The sequence below is a fragment of the Pundamilia nyererei genome, unplaced genomic scaffold, assembly GCF_000239375.1.
Source record: "Pundamilia nyererei isolate P.nyererei 1_Seehausen unplaced genomic scaffold, PunNye1.0 scaffold00058, whole genome shotgun sequence".
NCBI lineage: Eukaryota > Metazoa > Chordata > Actinopteri > Cichliformes > Cichlidae > Pundamilia > Pundamilia nyererei.
The window spans coordinates 2,938,327-2,957,166 of record NW_005187459.1 but is presented as its reverse complement, the minus strand read 5'-3'; the positions used below and the strand labels follow the sequence as shown (position 1 = coordinate 2,957,166).

The 18,840-nt window shown below is 40.5% G+C and overlaps 1 protein-coding gene across 5 annotated transcripts in view; it reads left to right on the top strand.

Moving 5' to 3' along the window:
• utrn (utrophin) overlaps positions 1-18,840 on the top strand; it is a 142,503-nt gene that overhangs the window by 71,876 nt on the left and 51,787 nt on the right. For all 5 annotated transcript variants that reach the window (XM_005734470.1, XM_005734471.1, XM_005734472.1 and 2 more), the window contains 5 exons: positions 4,506-4,635; positions 8,737-9,005; positions 9,840-9,986; positions 13,590-13,668; positions 14,999-15,059. In XM_005734470.1, coding sequence (XP_005734527.1) covers positions 4,506-4,635; positions 8,737-9,005; positions 9,840-9,986; positions 13,590-13,668; positions 14,999-15,059 — 686 coding nt within the window. The remainder of the gene's footprint in view (positions 1-4,505; positions 4,636-8,736; positions 9,006-9,839; positions 9,987-13,589; positions 13,669-14,998; positions 15,060-18,840) is intronic.

Below are 18,840 nucleotides of genomic sequence, written 5' to 3'. Positions count from 1 at the left end.
GCAAAGAAGTATATGAACAATGCTGCTGTTAGCAGTTATAATTATCGGTGACAGCAAACCTCATTAAGTACTGCAAAACTATGCTAAAGAGTGATGCAGCGACGATTCAAAAAATATAAAGGTTCTAAATTGACCTCAAACTTGTAAATTATTGCAGTTGCACTAACACAACAATGTAAAATATACATATGTTTTACATGGAAAAAATTTATATTTTTATTTCGGCAACTGCGAATTTGTCACATATAGGTTTCTTGTACATCCACAGGCATTTCACAGCCTGTGGGTATTGTTACTAAATTAACAATGGCCAAGGTTGGATGCATTAGTTAAGTGGAGCATTTGTTTTCAAACTACTAGCAGCTATCACTAGCTTTCAGCTATTCTGAGATAACAGCAAATGTTGGGAGGGCAAAGGAGCAATTCATTTTTTTTTCCAGTTGAATCACTCTGTGGCTCCTTTATGAACTGTGCAACTGTATGCAACTGTAAAATCTAATTTGGCCCAGACGACACAAGTTCAAATTCTGGCCTCAACTAAAAATAGTTTTTGCTAGAGAAAAATAAGAAGTCATCAGTATTGTGACTTTCTCCCCCTTCTCCCGCAGTGTGATTGAACCCTTATTGCAAAGGCGCCTGAAAATTCCTGCCTTGTGCCTCTCTTATGTTGAGAGATGGTATATTGTATCAGTCCTTTTTGGGAGGCTTATTTCTTCTAGAAGATGAGGGCTACGGTAATATTGTGGACGAGATAGCAGGGTTTTGAGAGCAGGAAGAGGGATGTTTGGCAGAGCTCTGAAAGAAGCTGTGTTGTGATGTTATCTCATTGGCGCCACAGCACAGGGCACTTAGTGATAAGAGTCTGCTGTGCTGCTACAGCCACAAACTACACTCTTACACAGACCTGGGCACAAGCACTTGCCCACAGACATAATCACACACTCACAGCCAAGGTCACGGTCACTCGTAGCTTCAAGGTAGATGCCAGAAGCATTGTGAAAGTGACAAGAGTCCCCTCTTGCTCTAGTCTCCATAAATCACAGCTCATATTCTGATGTGCCAGAGCTTGGAAATTGTTGAAAAAGAGCAAAGAGAAGACCTGTCCTGTTTTATCTTTGACTTAGATGTCTATGTCTCATCACTCAAAGGCTGTCTGGGATTTGCTTGGGGAAAAAGAGAAAAAAAGAGCTTTTTTTTGTTAACTTAAAAGCGGCGTATGTGTTTGATATCCGCCTTTCAAAAAAGCGTGAAAAGTGTGTCCCTGTGTGAAACTCTGATAATGTGCGCGTGCTGAGGTTTCACTAAAAAGATTTGGTTGAGTGTTGGGTGAAAGTGTTTTGTGCTGTCACCTGCCTGAACTGTAAGGATACCCAGTGGCTGGATAACAGACGGCGAGGCTGTATCTAACAAAGAGGATTACTTGGCGCTGCTCACGTTGCAGATATTAGAGCCTTCTGTGGCTCATTTCTTTGGAGCCAGTTTACATTAGAAGATAATATTACATTTATTGTAACTGACAGGGATTTTTTTTATTACTCAAACTATGCCTGTGTGACATGATTATTAATATGGGTATTATTATAGTAAATACGTCTGAGACGCAGAGTTCACTTTTGACCACAGTGGCCTTACTGCAGGCTGTTCTTGAGCTTTTGAGCCACATGATCTTTATCAACAGTTTTTTTTTTTTTCAGCTTGTATTTGAATTTATTCTCATTTTGAAATTGATGGCTTGCAACATGTCTCAAAAAAGTTGGGACTGGGAGTTACCGAAGGCTAGAAAAGTAAATGTTCTATAAAGAAATGGATGCAGGGACATTTTGCAACTAATTGGGTTAATTGTCATCAAAATAAAATGATTGGGTATAAAAAGAGCATCTTAGAGAGGCAGAGCTCCTCAGAAGTAAAGATCGGCAGAGGCTCAGCAATCTGCAAAAAAAACCCCTGCAAATTTCAGAGTAATGATGTTCAACATAAAATAAAGAACACTTTGAATACCTCATCATCTATACGGCCTAATATTTAATGATTCAGAGAATTTAGAGAAATCTCTGTGCACAAGGGACAGTGCCTGCCTGCCTGTCCTGACCTTTCACCAACTGAAAACATTTGGCACATCATGAAATGCAAAAATAAGACAAAGAAGGCCCGGGACTGTAGAGCAGCTAGAATCCTGTATCGGCCAAGAATTGGACAACATTCATCTCACAGTATCGCCCCAGTAAAACGTTTTGCTCTCAGACTGTTGGCAGACCCTGTTGAAGCTTTCTTCATTTTCTCTGTCATTGTATGGTCTTTACCTTACAACATAAAGCGACTTGAGGCAACTGTTGAATTGAATAAACGTGTCACTGTTCCAACTTTTTTTTTGATGTTGCTTCCATCACTTTCAAAATGAGTGGATATTTCTTAATTTTCTGAGGTTAAGTATTTGTTTTCTGTCTTCTATTGTGAATAACATGGGTTTATCAGACTTGCAAATATTTGCTGACGGATCTTTGGAGATGTTAAAAGTGTAATACATGAAGTCAAACTTCACATATCTATAGACAAGCCATTTGCTGCTTTGATGCTGTATATATGTTGGTTCCTTCTACATCTGGCTGTAATCAGACTTCCCTGAATTATTCAACCAGGTGCAATTTGTTTCCACCAGGATGCTGTTCATCGACCTGAGCTGTTATCTGTGATTAACACATTACAAAACTGACATCGGAATATTTTACTGGCGTCACTCCGAGTAACATGCAACAAACTTTGAAAATAAACAGCCTCTTTACCCTCATTTCATTTCCTAATTTAAACCACCACTCTACATCTGACAGCAAAAACAAAAACAAATATATGGAAAACTTAAGGCGCTGGTATCAACTGGGAGTTGTCCTCACTGCTCAGCTCCTCATCCTCTTTTTCTTATCTCTGCTCACACCCCTTTCCCTCTTCCTCAAGCCCCTCTCATTTACGTTCTATCTCTCAAGGTCCCCTCTCTGCGCTACCTGCCTATTATGCTTCCTCTGTGTGAACGGGGAGGAAATCATTGGAACGAAGCAAACCATTTATTAGCAGGGATGATCTAATTTGTGTTCAGCAGGATGCTTCATTTCAGGGTGAGAGTACATTTGTCTGCAGGAGGCTGTGTGAAATTGTCATTGCATTGGTCTAAATCCAACTTTTACAAGAACTTACTTCCAGAATTTTAATTTTTTATTTTTAAATGCTTCCACAGCAGCCGTGTGTGAACTGTGAAATAGAATTGAAAGAAGTGGTGAGAGGGTTAAGGTCACTCAGGAAATTATAGGCTAATTATGGCAAATCTTCACACAAATGTCTAAAAGGATGAAATTAGATTGTGATGACATTGTATAATGAAGGTCACACAGAAGGTGCGAGTTCAGGTATGTCTGTATATGGATGTAAGCTGCTGGAGTGGTGGGGTGTTCTCATACATATGGATTGGATAGTTTCTCTTCTAGGCGATTCTTATTGTTCTTGTCTTACGTCTTCAAATGTTGCCGGTAATACGATTGCACCCAAGCCTGCATCTTGTCGTCAATCTTTTGCATCTCATTTTTGCTGCAGTCGACTGTTTGATCAGTCTGATAAGTGTGAGACTTTATCAGAGCGGGTCAACCAGCTTCACAGTGTCTTCAACTACATCGCCTCTTCACAAAGCAATCACACACTCCGATAGGCAATGAAGTTCTTTGGGGTGTCACATGTATATTCAGACAAGAACAATTATGCCGTTACATACCGATCTCACCCCCTTTATGTAGTTCCATCGCCTGCCGTGCACTCTGCTGAGGCAGAACTCTTGACATAAGGTTAAGAGCATTTGTCAGATTGCTTCATGAACTTCATGAACTAGAGCCTGGAGTGTGTGGTGCACTATGCTTATTTCAATATGAGCGGCGCTGTGAGAGGATGTGCAGGATGTGTGGTGTTACTAGCAAGCTCTATAATGATTATTCCTGCAGGGTTACAGTGACTCGCTTTATTCTGTGCCTTGCTCAGCTAATTTCACACAGACCCAGAGGAGAAGCCCAGTTTGACCCAGTACTCGCACTTCAATCTCTGCTCTGTTCTCAGAGCTTTCAATACCGCTGACACTCCTTACATAGCCTCTCTCTCACACTCTCTCTCTTACCTCTTGATTCCTTCTTAATAGGCAAAGACTGAGCAGGGAAACTGTTTTGTTGTGCTGCAATCACCTAATTAGCCATTGAATGTGTTGGTTATCTTGCCGATAGGCAGAACGTAAACATCTGCGTTTGTTCATTGGGCTGATGTGAGTGTTTTAATCACAAGAACTCTAAGAACTGGTTGATTAGTATGTATATTATTTCAAAAACTAGGACCTGCAAGAACTGTTTGAAAATTAAACTCAAACTCTTTTTTTAATATATAGATCATAACAAAGTTACAAAAAATTTGTGGTTGATATTAGTAACATTTTTATATACATCAAGTCCCCTCTAAGCCATTGCTCTGTGCTTTTCCCGCAGGCGCTACGGTCAGAACTGAAGGAGCGCGAGCACTTGGTAATCAGCACTTTGGACCAGGCGAGGACGTTTCTTGCTGATCAGCCCATTGAGGGTCCTGGAGAGCCACGCAAGAACCTGCAGCCAAAGACTGGTTTGTTCCTTTTCATTAGAAAAATAAATATCTCTAACAGAATATATAAACTTTCAGTCCTGGAAACAGGTTTGAAAAGATAATTGCAGCTTAAAAATACGGCACACCACTACCGAGTCCATTAAAGCCATGCCATGCAGTTTTTTCCACCTCCTGAGTAAATTGTGGTAAAATCAGAGCTCATAATGAGGCTTAGGCAGTTTTATCTTTTAGGTATAGTAAGTATCTGGAGATAATGACGTAATGAAAAACTATTAGAAACTCACAGTTCTCTGTCTCTAGTTAGTCTAGTCTGTTTTCAACAGATTTTAAATCACTAATCGCCTATTTTTGTAATTCACATATCATTTTTTTCCCTTGTGCGATATGACAAAAATCTCATCGTCCTGACAATGATATAAATCACAAAAATGTAATATTTTCTGTAAATTCTGTGAATCTCGGGCAACTCGACTTGCGTTTAGTTTTTCCATCTCAGCGTCCTTTACCTGGATTCGAGTGTTTTAACCAATGCATGAAACTATACATTTTTAGACACAAGTTGTAACGGCCACCATTTTCTTTCAAAGTTTGAGTCTAAGGTTTATTTTTTTAGCACCTGACGGCTCTTTTTTTTGCTTCTCTGCATACTCTTTCACTTGATTCAGTTTATTTTGAAAAGTCTCAACAGGATCTTGAGCTTTATTGTGAAAGGTTTACGTGGAAAACAAACAAGCGGACAGCGGAGCCACGCGATGGTTTTACCGTCATTGTTGCTAACGACAACACGTAAAAACAGGCGCTTGTCCGTCCATAGTGTGATCATATTAAATATGAGAGAAAGAGAGAACTTTAATACATTAATATATCCTCTACAGTGACCATCAAAACGATGAAAAAATATTGCCGTAAACAGTTTATTTTACGACACCATGAAACAAATGATAGCGTAATAGGAAACGATAGACGTTTTTATATCGTCATCCGATATATATCGTTATATCGAACAGCCCTACCCTTACATGGCCAGAATCTTGTAGAAACATAATTTCCCACTCTAAAATTGTACTGTATGACAATAGTAGATGGGTAACAACAATGCATTGATTTTGGACGCAGCCCGTGGTAATAAACTGCAGACTGTAAACACTTAAAAAGACAAAATTGCTTTGTAAAGCCCTGTTTTGAAGCCATCCACAATTAATACTGCCACACCACTAAATTGAATGCAATTTAGGCTGTTGAGTTATCAAAAAAGATCACCCATATATACATTAGGTACACAAAAATGTCTTTGTTGAAGCAGTTTCCATGTTTGCTTCTGTTGTAAAGTTGGACCTTTGGCCCCTGAAAGAACTCTAGTTTTTTGCACCTATACCTTGTCTTCATTTTTCAGGCATAGTGACAGAAGGATAGCAGCAGCACTGAAAAGGAAGGTTGTTAACACTGTTGTGAAAACCCTCTATGATGTATGGTTTGGAGATGGTAGGTCTGACTCAAAGAGAGGAGGTGGATGAAGATGAAGATGTTTGGGAGTGACCTGGAGGGACAGATTTAGTGTCACAGTATGTCAGTGGGACAGTGCCAGCTAAGCATTTTGGAGACAGTGTAAGCAAAGCAAGAGGAGATGGTTTGGACATGTGTAACGGGGGGATAGTGCATACACTGGACAAAGGATGTGAAATATGGAGCTGGCGGTAAGGATGAGAAAGACCTCAGAGAAAGTTCTAGAGAAGGTAGTGATGGAGGACATGCAGAGGGTTGATGTGATGCAAAAGAGAGGGTGAGGTGGTTGCAGATGACGTGCTGTGGTGCCCCCGAACGCGAGCCACAATATAACAAAAGGAGCTGGAAAAGGTTGCAGCTTGCATCCTACAAAGTCATTTGCTAAAGGTTTTTAGTTGGATTTAAGATACCTGGTGGTGCGGGTGTCTGGAAGGGCAGCATTCAAATCTGTGCAAAATCAAATATATGGATCCATCCACTGTGATAACCTGATGTAAATGGGAGAACTGCCAGAAGAAACTTCTTCTTTTCTGCTCCACAAGGGTTTTGTTTTGGGTACCTTAACCTGTCATCAATCACAAGAATGTCTGCTTTTCAGCCAGTTTGAAGAACCAGAATCTAAGGTCTTATTTGCCTCACTTCTGAGGTTAAAATCATTCAAGCTGTTACCTCTGTTGAAGTTGGTATAAATAGACAAGGAGCTGGGCTTACAAATACACCAACTCATTCAGTATTCCCTCTCTGTCTCTTTTTGGGTGCAGCAGGGAAGTCTTCGTTAGGTCAGCATATTTCCCTTCTAACTAAACCCCTACTGTGTAAATAATTAAACCGACCCAAGGGAATGTGTAGGGGTGTGGCGAGACTTCAGAGCGCAGACGGATAGGCTTGTTGTCTGTGGTCTTTGATGCAGACATCAAAGTGTCATCTCATTGTGTACAGTAAATAGATTTTTTTTAAAACGAGCTAATTTAAGATCAGAAGCTGTGCTTGTGGTGTAATGAGAGGATATTGAATGTGTCAGAGTAACACTCTGATAGTGTATTAGTATAGTAATGCTTTGTAAAGACAATCAAACGAGCTTACATTACTTTGCCTGTGTACATCATTCTTCTTTATAAACTACAGACACCATCAGTATCAGCAATGACATGAGGCTTCCTGCAGTGTCAGGCGTTTTTGTATGCCGGGAGCAAGATGAGAAAAAGCGAGATTGCAGAGGTGCAACAGGTGAAGATGGTAATTCAGTGACTACCCTGGAGATAAGACCTAAGAACTCCTGAGAGCTGCTCATCTTTTTTGCAGTTAAAATGATTATCTGGGGAGCAGTTTTCTCCTATACCTGCTCTTTTTAAAAAAATTTTTTTATTCCCCCCTCTTCTCTAACCGCATCCTCAGATATGCCACAGTCGTCATGTCTTCTCACCTTCTGACTTCTTAGACTTCTGTCATTTCTTAGACCCTCAGTCTCTCTCATTTTTTTCCTGTCTTTCTCTTTGATCAAGCCTTGACTTTAGTTAAAGCTTCAGCGTCCTACCTTCTTTTCTTATTTTTCTGCCCTCCTGTTCTCCTTTGCTCCTCCATTCTCCTCGTGTTGAGTGTCGCTCATTTACCTAGTATGGGATCAAAGCTTTAACTGAAGAAGTGAGGACTCAAAAGCTGAATTCAGGGACAACAGTGAATAGTTCAGCAGGTCGTATTTGTGACTTGAATGCAGCTGAATTTGGCAGATAGTGTGTCAGAGAGCAGGTCAAGGCTGGCGAGAGTGATGGAGAAGAGGCGTGTGTGCAGTTTGGATTAGTTCAGGTTGTTACTGGAAAGAAGTTAGTAGACCTGAGACACAAAGGGACAAAAGAATTAGTTCTAAGGGTCAGAAAATTCTACATATCAGTTCTGACAAGACTGTAGTTTTTCTACCAGGCAGTACAAAGTCAGAAAGAGGATCGAAGGGCTGGGGTTTATATTGTCCTGGAGCTTGATTTGTCGATGGGTGTCAGGTTTGCAGATGAGTCATAGAAGGGTCAGACTTAGACATGAAAGATGTGCAACTACTGAAGGAATGTGCAATAAAAGAAAAAATGATCACAAAGGGCTTATTCAGCTGTATAATTATAGTAAAATTTGCAGATAAATGGCTCATAGTTCTTCAGAATCTTCTGCCACATCATGTTAGGAAGAGAAAAGAAGAGACTTTAATAAAAATTTATACAGGTCTCTTCGGTGTTTTTGTTGTAGAAGTACGTATTTAGAGAACAATAATTAAATGTTGAAGATGGTAAAGGTTGTTTTTAGGAAGCTCTAGCACTGAAACGTCACGAGCATGTGTATTTTTGCAAGTAAAGCAGTGTGGGGGAGCCTGTTTGCAGCGCTGGAAAGAAGTCAAGGACTGTGAAATAAAAGAAAAGATCCGGTTCAGTGCAAGGATTTGAACACATTACAAATGCATTTCTATCATTTCTTCCATTTTATAGAAGTAGTCTTGAAATAAATGCCTTTCATTACCATATTGTGAAGAAATAACTGAACAAAATATGAAATAATAATGAAGGCCATGAGCATTTCTCCACAAAATGGCGTGCTTCTTTATTTCCCGCATTTTCTTTTTTTTTTATCTTTCAGATCTCACACCAGAGGAGAAGGCCCGAGGGTTGGCCCGGGCTATCCGAAAGCAATCTGGTGAAGTGAGGGAGCGGTGGGAGCGTCTGAAAGGGCACGTGGGCGGTTGGCAGAGTCAGGTGGAGCGAGCCTTGGAGCGACTCCAGGAGCTGCAGAGCTCCATGGACCAGCTTGACCTGCGGCTGACTCGGGCAGAGGAGGCCAAAGCTACCTGGCAGCCTGTGGGCGATCTGTTGATCGACTCTCTGCAGGATCACATCGATAGAACCACGGTGAGTCAGAGGGTCAGATTTTTGCTAATGCACCATAACCATCCCTCTTATACTGTCAGATATGCTCAGTTTGAGTGCTGTTTAACAAATCTTGTTGTTTTCTGTTATAAAATCTTTGAAAATCCTGATTTAAAAAAAGAAGAAGAAATGTTTGATGCTTCACATGGTTTCCCTGGTTCTTTATTTACTTTTTGTGTGTGTGTTTTTTTAAAGAAAGTGCTACTTCATTTGAGGATATATTCAGTATAGTCTTGTTTGTTTACACATCATATTTGAGGATGTCTAGTTTTGCCAAGGAGAACCGGCCGAGAAACAAGCAACAAATTTAATTTAACAAGCAAGAAAAATGAGAGCATCTTCTTGTAAACTGTAAACAACAAATGAAAGAGTCGAGAAGCGGAGGACAAAAGGGCACTGAAAATAGCCAAGTCACGATTCACAGCCTGCATGAGGAAATTCAGCTGTTGCACTTATTTCTCTCTCTGCTGCACCTCAGATCTTAATCACCTGAGGTACAGCCAGTCCAGGCACTCGTATTTCTTTATATCCGTGTCATTTAGCGATCCACTTTAGATTAAATGGTCTATTGATAGATTAGATTGCAACTAGAGCAGCACTTGTCTCTAATATGGGAGACGGGTAGGACAGTACACGGAGGAGACTTTTTAAATGCAAATTTTAAAGCTGAAGCTGCAAACTTCATCTCCTGTTAGATTTTAGGTGGTCAAACAAGAAAGGGATAAACAAACAGCAGTCAGCAGTTTGGACTAAAGCATATTTATTTTAGGCTAATCTCACAACTATAATACAAATACGCTATCATCTTTTTTCCAGGCCTTCAGAGAGGAGATTGCCCCGTTGCGTCAGGACGTTCGAATTGTCAATGAGCTTTCTGCTGAGCTGACACCATTGGACATTCAGCTGTCATCCACAGCCTCGAGACAGCTGGACCAGCTCAACATGAGGTGGAAACTTTTGCAGGTACTTTAAATCCCCCTGAAACAGCTACAGATTTCGGAGCAGGAGTAGGGTTTGTGTGTGTGTGTGTGCGTGTGCGTGTGCGCGCGTGCGCATTTTTTACTCTATATTTTGTCACAGTTGTCTAAATGACTTCAAAGGCGACTGCGCTGTCTCGATGTTTTTGTTTTTTGTGTCTCCCTCGCTTTTTTTCACTGTATACCAATTTTACTTTGTCAGCTGAACACACGGGGATTTGGAGCCGTCCCTCTCCCTGTTTACTTGTTTTAGTTGAACGCAGCTTTATGTTCAGTGCGACACTTTGTCACTACACATCACTGGCCACTATTCTCGCAGCTCACCGGTCACATCCTTGGCTCTCTGCACGCTTGATAGTCACAGCTAGACAGTCACGAGTGTTTCTCAGAGTTGAACATGTCTCAGACCTCGAGGAGAAGTCGTGAAAAAGTCTCTTAACAAGTTATTACAAGGAGATAGAAGAGGAGTGGGTTTTGAGCATGAGCGCTGGAGTTGTGTTGATATCCTTTAGACAAGTTTCAGTCATTTTTGTATTCTAATTGGGGATTTTTAAACTTAAAGGTGCACTGTTAGTCAGTTTTTAATCTCTAGATTGCTATGCCAAAGTAGCTTTTCTGTCATGTCTCTTAGATTTAGGGTCCTTGGCATTGATACCCAGTGATGCTTGAGATCTGCAGTGGTAGAGTGCGGTGGGACTTGACCTAAGCGGCTAAGAATGGCAGGAGACAGGTGCTGTCCAGTGTAGCGAGTGATTTATTCACCATTTTGTGATCAAACCATATTTACAAAAAGAAGAAGAAGAAGCTCAACTCCATAGTTAACTCAGTTCAAATAAACATAACTGAACTTAAATCAGTGGAAATTAAGGTCAAACTGCACACAGCTACACTGACCTGGTCCTTTCCCCCCTGAACACCTGCATTCATCTGCTTAAATAGTCCACTCGCCCCTGGACTATTCCATTCAGTAGGTAAGATGAACATTATCATACTCAAACCTATACTGCTACTCTTTACTAGCAATAAAATCGCTACGGTGTAATCAATACATATTGCACCAATAAATCCATTTCTGTATAAACACAGTCTAAAATTCTCCCCCTTCTTCACCTGGTCTCTTCCTGTGACCTCAGATTAGCTATAAGCTATTAGCTATAAAGCTATAAATACAGGAAGTAAAGCTATAATTTCCTCCTTTTGTTCCTGGAACACAGGTAAGTAAGGTGAGTTCAAACTACACCAATTAACAGTTGAAATAAATAACATGTTAACTTAACAAACTTGTCAGAATTGATTTAAACCAAGATGTTATTGTACATAATCTGTAAAAGTGCAAAACATAAACAATAGTAGATGTTTGCCTATTGCAGACTACATATGAAATATGGTTAAATCAAAACAAGAATGTTAACTAAGAATATGGACAAATGGTGTTCTCACCCACTTTGTCACATAGAGGAACTGAATACAGGTTAGATGCTCAGCTGTGGACATGAGACAGATGCAGAGTTTTTTTTCTAGTGCAATGTTTTTGAAGCTTCCTTTATAATTGAGGCACACAGTGTGGTTGCATTATTCGGGAATTTAAGCAGGAAAAGAAATGTGGCCCCCCTTCCCCGCTCAGCAAAACTGGTTAGCTGTGCTAATTTGTAGCCCTGTGATATTTTTTTTTTTTTTCCAGTGCACTGCACAGATACCCACTAACAGTCTTGTTGCCTGGGATATGACTATAATTTAGATTGTGAGTCAGAGAAGGGCTTAGTTTCATTCTGTCTCTCTCTGTTGTCCGCTCTTTTCATTTCTTTCAGTCTGCAGGACGGCTTCAGCTTCACTAATAAGCCAGATCTGGCTGTGTAGTTTGATGGTTTGGTTTTCATTTCCAGACAGCTACCATCTTCCTTGCTGCGGGAGAGTGAGGATAATAGTCACTAAGTGGCCAAAAAAGAAACTGAGCTACTGGTCTTTCTGTACCCATTTCCAGGATCCCTCTGTGATCTGGCTGACTTAATACCCGAGGCTCATGTGTGAATGTGCGAGTCTCAGTATTATAGGCTGCCAATACTGTCCAGCTAGTCAGAATGATGGAGCAAAGCAAATCATGTGCGGCAGGGCACAGGTGCAGTGCCTGAGAGGTCAATACACGGCTCTCAAAGGAGCGCGGAAGTAAGAGTCTGAGTGATTGATAACTTAAATGCTTTTCACACAAGTTTTTTTTTATTTTTTGTAAGCAAGCTGAAGTAGTAGTAGAGATAATAACATGGAGTAAACAGCAGTGTTTTAGCATTCATTTTGAAAGTATATAAGATTTTATGTTAACACACAAATAGGCACAGTGTGATTCTGGTGCTATGTTACAACTGCACCCAGACAAAACACCACTCTGTCTCTTCTTTCATCTTCCTGGCACTATGACACTATCTTCTCCATCACACATTCACTCTCATTACACTAGTAGCTTAATATTCCCTGAGGGATCAATAAAGTAGTGCGTTCTTATCGTGCCCTATTCATCTCGTATATCTCCCAATCTCGCCTAATCTCTTTCTCTTACTGTCTTTTCATCTTTATATCGGAGTGTGTGTTTTTTTTGTAAGCAAGCTGAAGTAGTAGTAGAGATAATAACATGGAGTAAACAGCAGTGTTTTAGCATTGATTTTGAAAGTATATAAGATTTTATGTTAACACACAAATAGGCACAGTGTGATTCTGGTGCTATGTTACGTTTCTGATCTTTGCAGGAGCATGTTTCTGATCGCCCCATATTGATATACATTTGTTGTTTTTGTGGGATTAGCTCAAAAGTAGAGATTTAGGAAACTTAGTGTTCTTGTGTGCTGCCTGATTTAGCTTCTTATGTGTTTCCCCGTTGAGTTTCTCTCTTCATTTTTCAATTTAAAAAAAAAACTTCCATTAATTCTCTGTTTCCCATTACGGTCACATATACCATCAAAGTTGAGAATGCACATGGCACACTTCCATGAAATCTGGATAATGGGTTTCCCTCTGGCCCCAGCACCATGTGTCTACACTAGATGGTGGATTTGTGACCTGCAAGTCTATTTTGGTCCACAGTTACCTGTAATTGTCACTGCAGTGATTTGCTATGGGCTTTGAGCTCATTGTGTGCGAGCGTACAGCCGTACTGTGATTGACTGCATCCGGTGTAGATACTTATTAGCTGACACGTGCATGTAAGCACTCAGTTACCTGCTGTTTGTGGGTTTGACATGTGCTCAGCTAATTGAAGCTGCTTTATAATTTCCAGACAATGCTAAATGTCCTGAAATTGACACCAAGTGCCTGTGAGTCGAGTCAAGACGTGATACTGTGTATATGTATACCTCTATTGGAAATAAAATTTCTTGAGTTGGGGTCTTACAGAAAATCCACTTGTAACTTAATTGCACTGAAATTGAATTCTTTCCAACCATGACGCCAAGTCTAGCCACTGTAAAGTTCTGTCTGTGCGAGCAGAGCCTGCCAGCCCACAGCTGACTGTCTCTTCTTTATGTGTGTGTGTGTGTGTGTGTGTGTGTGTGTGTGTGTGTGTGTGTGTGTGTGTGTGTGTGTGTGTGTGGTCATCATACAGGTGGCAGTGGATGACAGACTGAAGCTCCTTCAAGAAGCCCACAGAGACTTTGGCCCCTCCTCCCAACATTTCCTCTCCAGTGAGTACCGAGCCTATTACTTCTCTAAGGAAATTATAGATTTGGGGTGACTTGGTTTGATTCCACTCAGTTACACAGTTTCACATCGTCCAATTTCTCTCCCATGCCCCGTCTTTTCATCCTCAGCCATATGCTTCGCCGTCACGGATGCTCAGTGGACGCGTGCACGCGCATACACATAGCGTGCAGACGCGCCACTTCACTCATGAATAATGCAAGGCTTAATTACAGCTCTGCACTGACTCCTTCCTCTCCCTCCCTCTTTAGAGTGGTCATTAGCAGAACATAGAGAGTTAGAGACAAAGCTGGAGAGAAAAGACAAATGCAGAAGCGTGAACATTAAACAGAGCAGCCAGACTCCGGCTCCCTGCGCTCTCCCTCGCTCTCTGACTTTCGTCATTTTCTATAATCATACAGCCATTAGTGTTCTCCCCGTTCCACCTGATTTGCTTTGCTGGCTGTCAGACACGGAGACAAAATGGACGGTGTGCGATTCAGAGCAGGTGGCATGCTCAGCCGGCATGCTGTGTCACCAACAGACACGAGTTTACAAAGTAAGCGCTGCTGAGAGCTCAGCAACTGCACCCAGACAAAACACCACTCTGTCTCTTCTTTCATCTTCCTGGCACTATGACACTATCTTCTCCATCACACATTCGCTCTCATTACACTAGTAGCTTAATATTCCCCGAGGGATCAATAAAGTAGTGCGTTCTTATCGTCCCCTATCCATCTCGTATATCTCCCAATCTCGCCTAATCTCTTTCTCTTACTGTCTTTTCATCTTTATATCGGAGTGTAGAGCTGTGTCAAGGAGGAGGGAAAGTGGGAGGGCGATAAATCAAGCAACATTTCTGCTTCTTATTGCTTTTGAGAACATCTCAAGAGTTATATTTGTCTGGTTTTAACACTTTATCAGCTTGTCATTTTTAAGATTTCCCTTGCTTGTCTGTGTTTTTTGTCTTGTTTTGTGCCCCCAGTTTTTTCTCCCTCTATTTAAAAAAATAAAATAAAAATATTTTCTTTCATGTCCCATTGTCTCCCTCCTCTGGATTTTCTGCCAAGAAAACAATATCCATTTACCCCACCCCCCCACCCCAATTTCATGCTCCGTGAGAGTCTTCCTTATACATCTAGACTGTGTTATAATGGAAGTGTTACATGTAAAAATTATTTCAAGTCAAGGTCCAAACACTAAATGGATTATTACACTGCTTGGTGGAATTGTGCAGCATTTATTAAGATGGCGTTTGGATTTTAGTTGCCCGATTTTTTTTGTCTTTCCCCTCATCTCACTGCTCTCTTTATCTTTGTCTCTCTCTGTCTGCAGCATCTGTACAGCTCCCCTGGCAACGTGCAGTTTCTCAGAATAAGGTTCCTTATTACATCAAGTAAGTGGCGAGAAATGGCTTCGATAGCACTCACTGTGCCTGTATAAACTGTATGCATGCGTCTGTCTGTGTGCTGTAGTAGGTTAGAAAAACATGCTATTTGAAATGGAATGATTGTGTGTGAGTGATTTTTTTTTTTAAATGTCTTTTTTTCCAATCAAATTTGAGTTTGCTTTAATTTTTTGCTTTAATTTTCATTCTTGGGATTTCTTTGTCCACTGGTAGTCTCAAGCACCTGAATTTTATTACATGACCTTTTGCGGCATATGACCATAGTAGAATATTTCAAGTCTAGACTGTGCAACTTTGTAAAGTGATCTCCTAAAGGACCTCTAAGGCTTTTAAGGGAGTATTTATAGGGCATGACCCTTTTGTAATTTTGCAATAACTTCTTCCTTTTAAACGGTCAGTTCCCCAAAGTTAAGTCCGTGCAAAGTTCATTTGTACTTATCTGAGAATAATGTAGGTAACTGTCTGTTGAAGTGACAGTGAGCAGGCCGGTGCCATGTGTCATGTCTCTTGGACGCTCTACTCAGGCAGCATCATTGTCTAAACCCTTTCAGCAGGTCATCCACAAATCAGAAGGTTGGTGGTTCGACACCTTGGTGATTAAAGCCGATTAGATAGTAGGTGCAGAAAATGACTGGTGTTGACTGATGATAATGTATGATGGGGTTTGAATGGGTGAACGAGGCATGCTGTATAAAGTGCTGTGAGTGCTCAAGTAGACTATGCATTCACACTCAAGTGATCAGGAGCAACTGCTACTTTTGACCGTCTCCTACGTCCTGAGTGCTTTGAGCGTGGAATCGAAAAGCTTTATATAGAACCGGTCTATTTACCATTTACATTTATTTAATGTTCTGATTTGAATCTCCTGACATTGTGTTCGTTTCACATGTGAAAACAGTCTTTACTGTCATACGATCTTTTCTGCCTTTTAAGTAACAGATTTGGTAGAAAAGTTGAAGTTTGCACATTTATGACATCTTTATTCATCTCAAGGTAGATTCAGATGCGGGCAGTATGGTGCAGACCGAAATGATCTGCATTTTGAAAATGCTGAGAGCTGATTGTGAAACGGCTCATTATTATCGGATCTTTTCAGTTTTTTCTTTTGTGCGTCAGAGCTGTAACCTCTTGTGACCTCCGGTAAACACCGCCTGGTCATGGATCTTAGTAGCTATTTGTTTTTCCTTTGTATTTTCTGTGCATTTTCTTTGTCGTCCAATTAAGAACTTCTTTCTCTCGCGATTGGTTTTTGTCTGTAAATTACCATTCAGGCTGTTTCACCTGCACATTTCACATTCAGTTCAACAGTAGCACTTCCTTTTGAATAGATAATATTTGGCTGAATCCCAGGACTGCTTCCCATATTCTTCTAACAGTGGCTGTAATGACTTTAGCTTGACATCTTGCTTCCCATTCTAATTTTTTGCCAAATCACTCCAAACTGCAGGTTTTTGCTTAAACGGGCAGAAATGGCGTCCAGGACAGCTTTTCTACTGCTTAGGAGATGTCAGTTTTGAAAGTATAACGGACCTCATTATCCAAAAAACATCTAACTGTACGTCAGTAAATTGCTGCCTTAACCAGATCTACACTTATTTTTGTGTAGCGGTTAGAAAACTCTATTTCAGCTATCATTTATCAGTTCTGCTGCTCTCTGGTTTCTTTTATAACGCTGTTACTGCCTGTATTTATTTTTAGGATGATAAAGTGGTAGCGTTTTTTCAGGTTGCCCTCCTAAATCATCCTGTGCCCTGAGTGGAAATGTCACCGTCTCAGTTAAAATTGTCAAATGGCCATTTACACAAGGGAAAAACCCCACTTGTTCACTGTCCACAGAACAGTCCACAATAAAAGCTACAGCTATGAAGATTTAAAGATACAGTCATGTTTCGGTACCGGTAACTAGTTAAATGTCTTCAAAAAAAAGTTTGATGAATTCATTTTCCAAAAGATTCTATATTATTAAGTGTGGTCACAATCTCAGCTTCTATAGTTTTATTTTTATGTAGAAAATCTGTCTGTTGTTGTTTATTTGGTGATGCGTTTGTGTGCATATAGGCAGTAATGAAGAAAAACAAAATTTCATAATAATCTGTTTTGCTGGACGGTATTAAGAGGCTTAAGTGTTAAATCATGTTAATAATACAATGTTTATGTACAGCCTTGTGAATGGTGTCTAAAAGCCTTGTGTTTTTAGAGGAAGAGGCATGTAAAGCCATTTTTAGATTGAATAACAAGACAACACCGTTTTCTGCCTGACTTTCAGTCTCTGACACTATTGTGGAGACATTTTGAACCAATCTTTTTTACAACGTGGCTTCACTTCGTTGAGGTTTGTAGGTATTTGTTTATGCACCGCTCTCTTGAGGTCCCGCCACAGCATTTCAGTCACTATTTAGCTGTCAGCCTCATATTTGTTACACAGAGGAGTTTATGGCTGTGAGGTTCCCTGTGGCTGCCAAACAAGCTCAAATCATCACCCCTCCGCCACCGTGCTTAATAGTTGGTGTGAGGTGTTAGAGCTGATATGCTGTTTGCCAAGCGCATTATAGTCAAAGGGCATTGTTCCAGAAGTCTTGTGCTTTGTTTTTTGTTTTTCAGAGAGGATTTCTCTCTTTATCTTCAAACAATCCATGCTTGTTAAGTTCTTTTCTCTCATGAACTTTAACATTTTTAACATTTAAGCTGCCGATTGAGGCCTGTAGTCTGAGGTGTAGCTCTTGGGGCATTTCATGGTGTGAATTTGCTGGGATGTCCATACCTGGGAAGTCTGGCATTGTATTCACACACCCACTTTCTCCAGAACAGTAAACTGCCAAAGCTTCTGCTTTTATATAGGTGCTCACACTTACTGGTGCTGAGGTGCACTTGATTAGCATTTGATTAGCAGCACCTGGCTGCTTCTTACCCTCTTAATTTGGATGTCAACAGTAAGGGCGTCTGAAAAAAATCTTTGTTTTATATGATAGGTCCCCTTTAAAGAGCTAGGTAATGTCTAGACGAAGACAAACATGGGATTTATATATAGAGAGAGTGGAGGGACACCTGCTTCGGGTTTGGGCCTGCATCTTGGCACTAGAAAGGGTTCAGATGTGAAAGCCAGTGACTCGGAGGACAGGCTTTATAACTTTAGAGTCAACAACAGCCTGTGATCACAGATGTGGCCAGCCAATGAACCTGCGTCCACCCACTCATACAAACACACAAACAAAACACAGGGGTATTTAAGTACCTGGGACACATAAAGTGTACCAGGTACTTAAATTAAATAATCGAAATTTTAATCATATACGTAATAATTTAAATATGAATGTTGCAAAAACTTATTTTTACTCAATGATCATCTCTCATATGGACTATTGTTTGACGTCCTGGTCACTTGCTTGTCCAACAACACTTAAAACTGTTTAAAACTACTTGACAAAAAACCGACTTCCCACCACCACTGTCATGTGTTAAAAAAACATAAATTACTGAACTTCAATAACTTAGTGAAACTTAAAAGAGAGAGTTTAATATATAAAGTCTTACACTCCCTTGCTCCACCACCACTAAAGCAGTTCATTAGGCATAAAGAAAGCTCAGACAGGACCACTCGAGCTACAATCCGAGGAGACTTGTTTATACCCCACAGACGGACAGCATTTGGGCAGAACGTCCTTTCTGTCCAGGGTGGCCATCTGTGGAACAGTCGTCCTCAACCCATTAGAGAATGCTCGACATTCAATTTGTTTAAGGCAAAGGTTAAAAACTGGTTATGGACAAATCA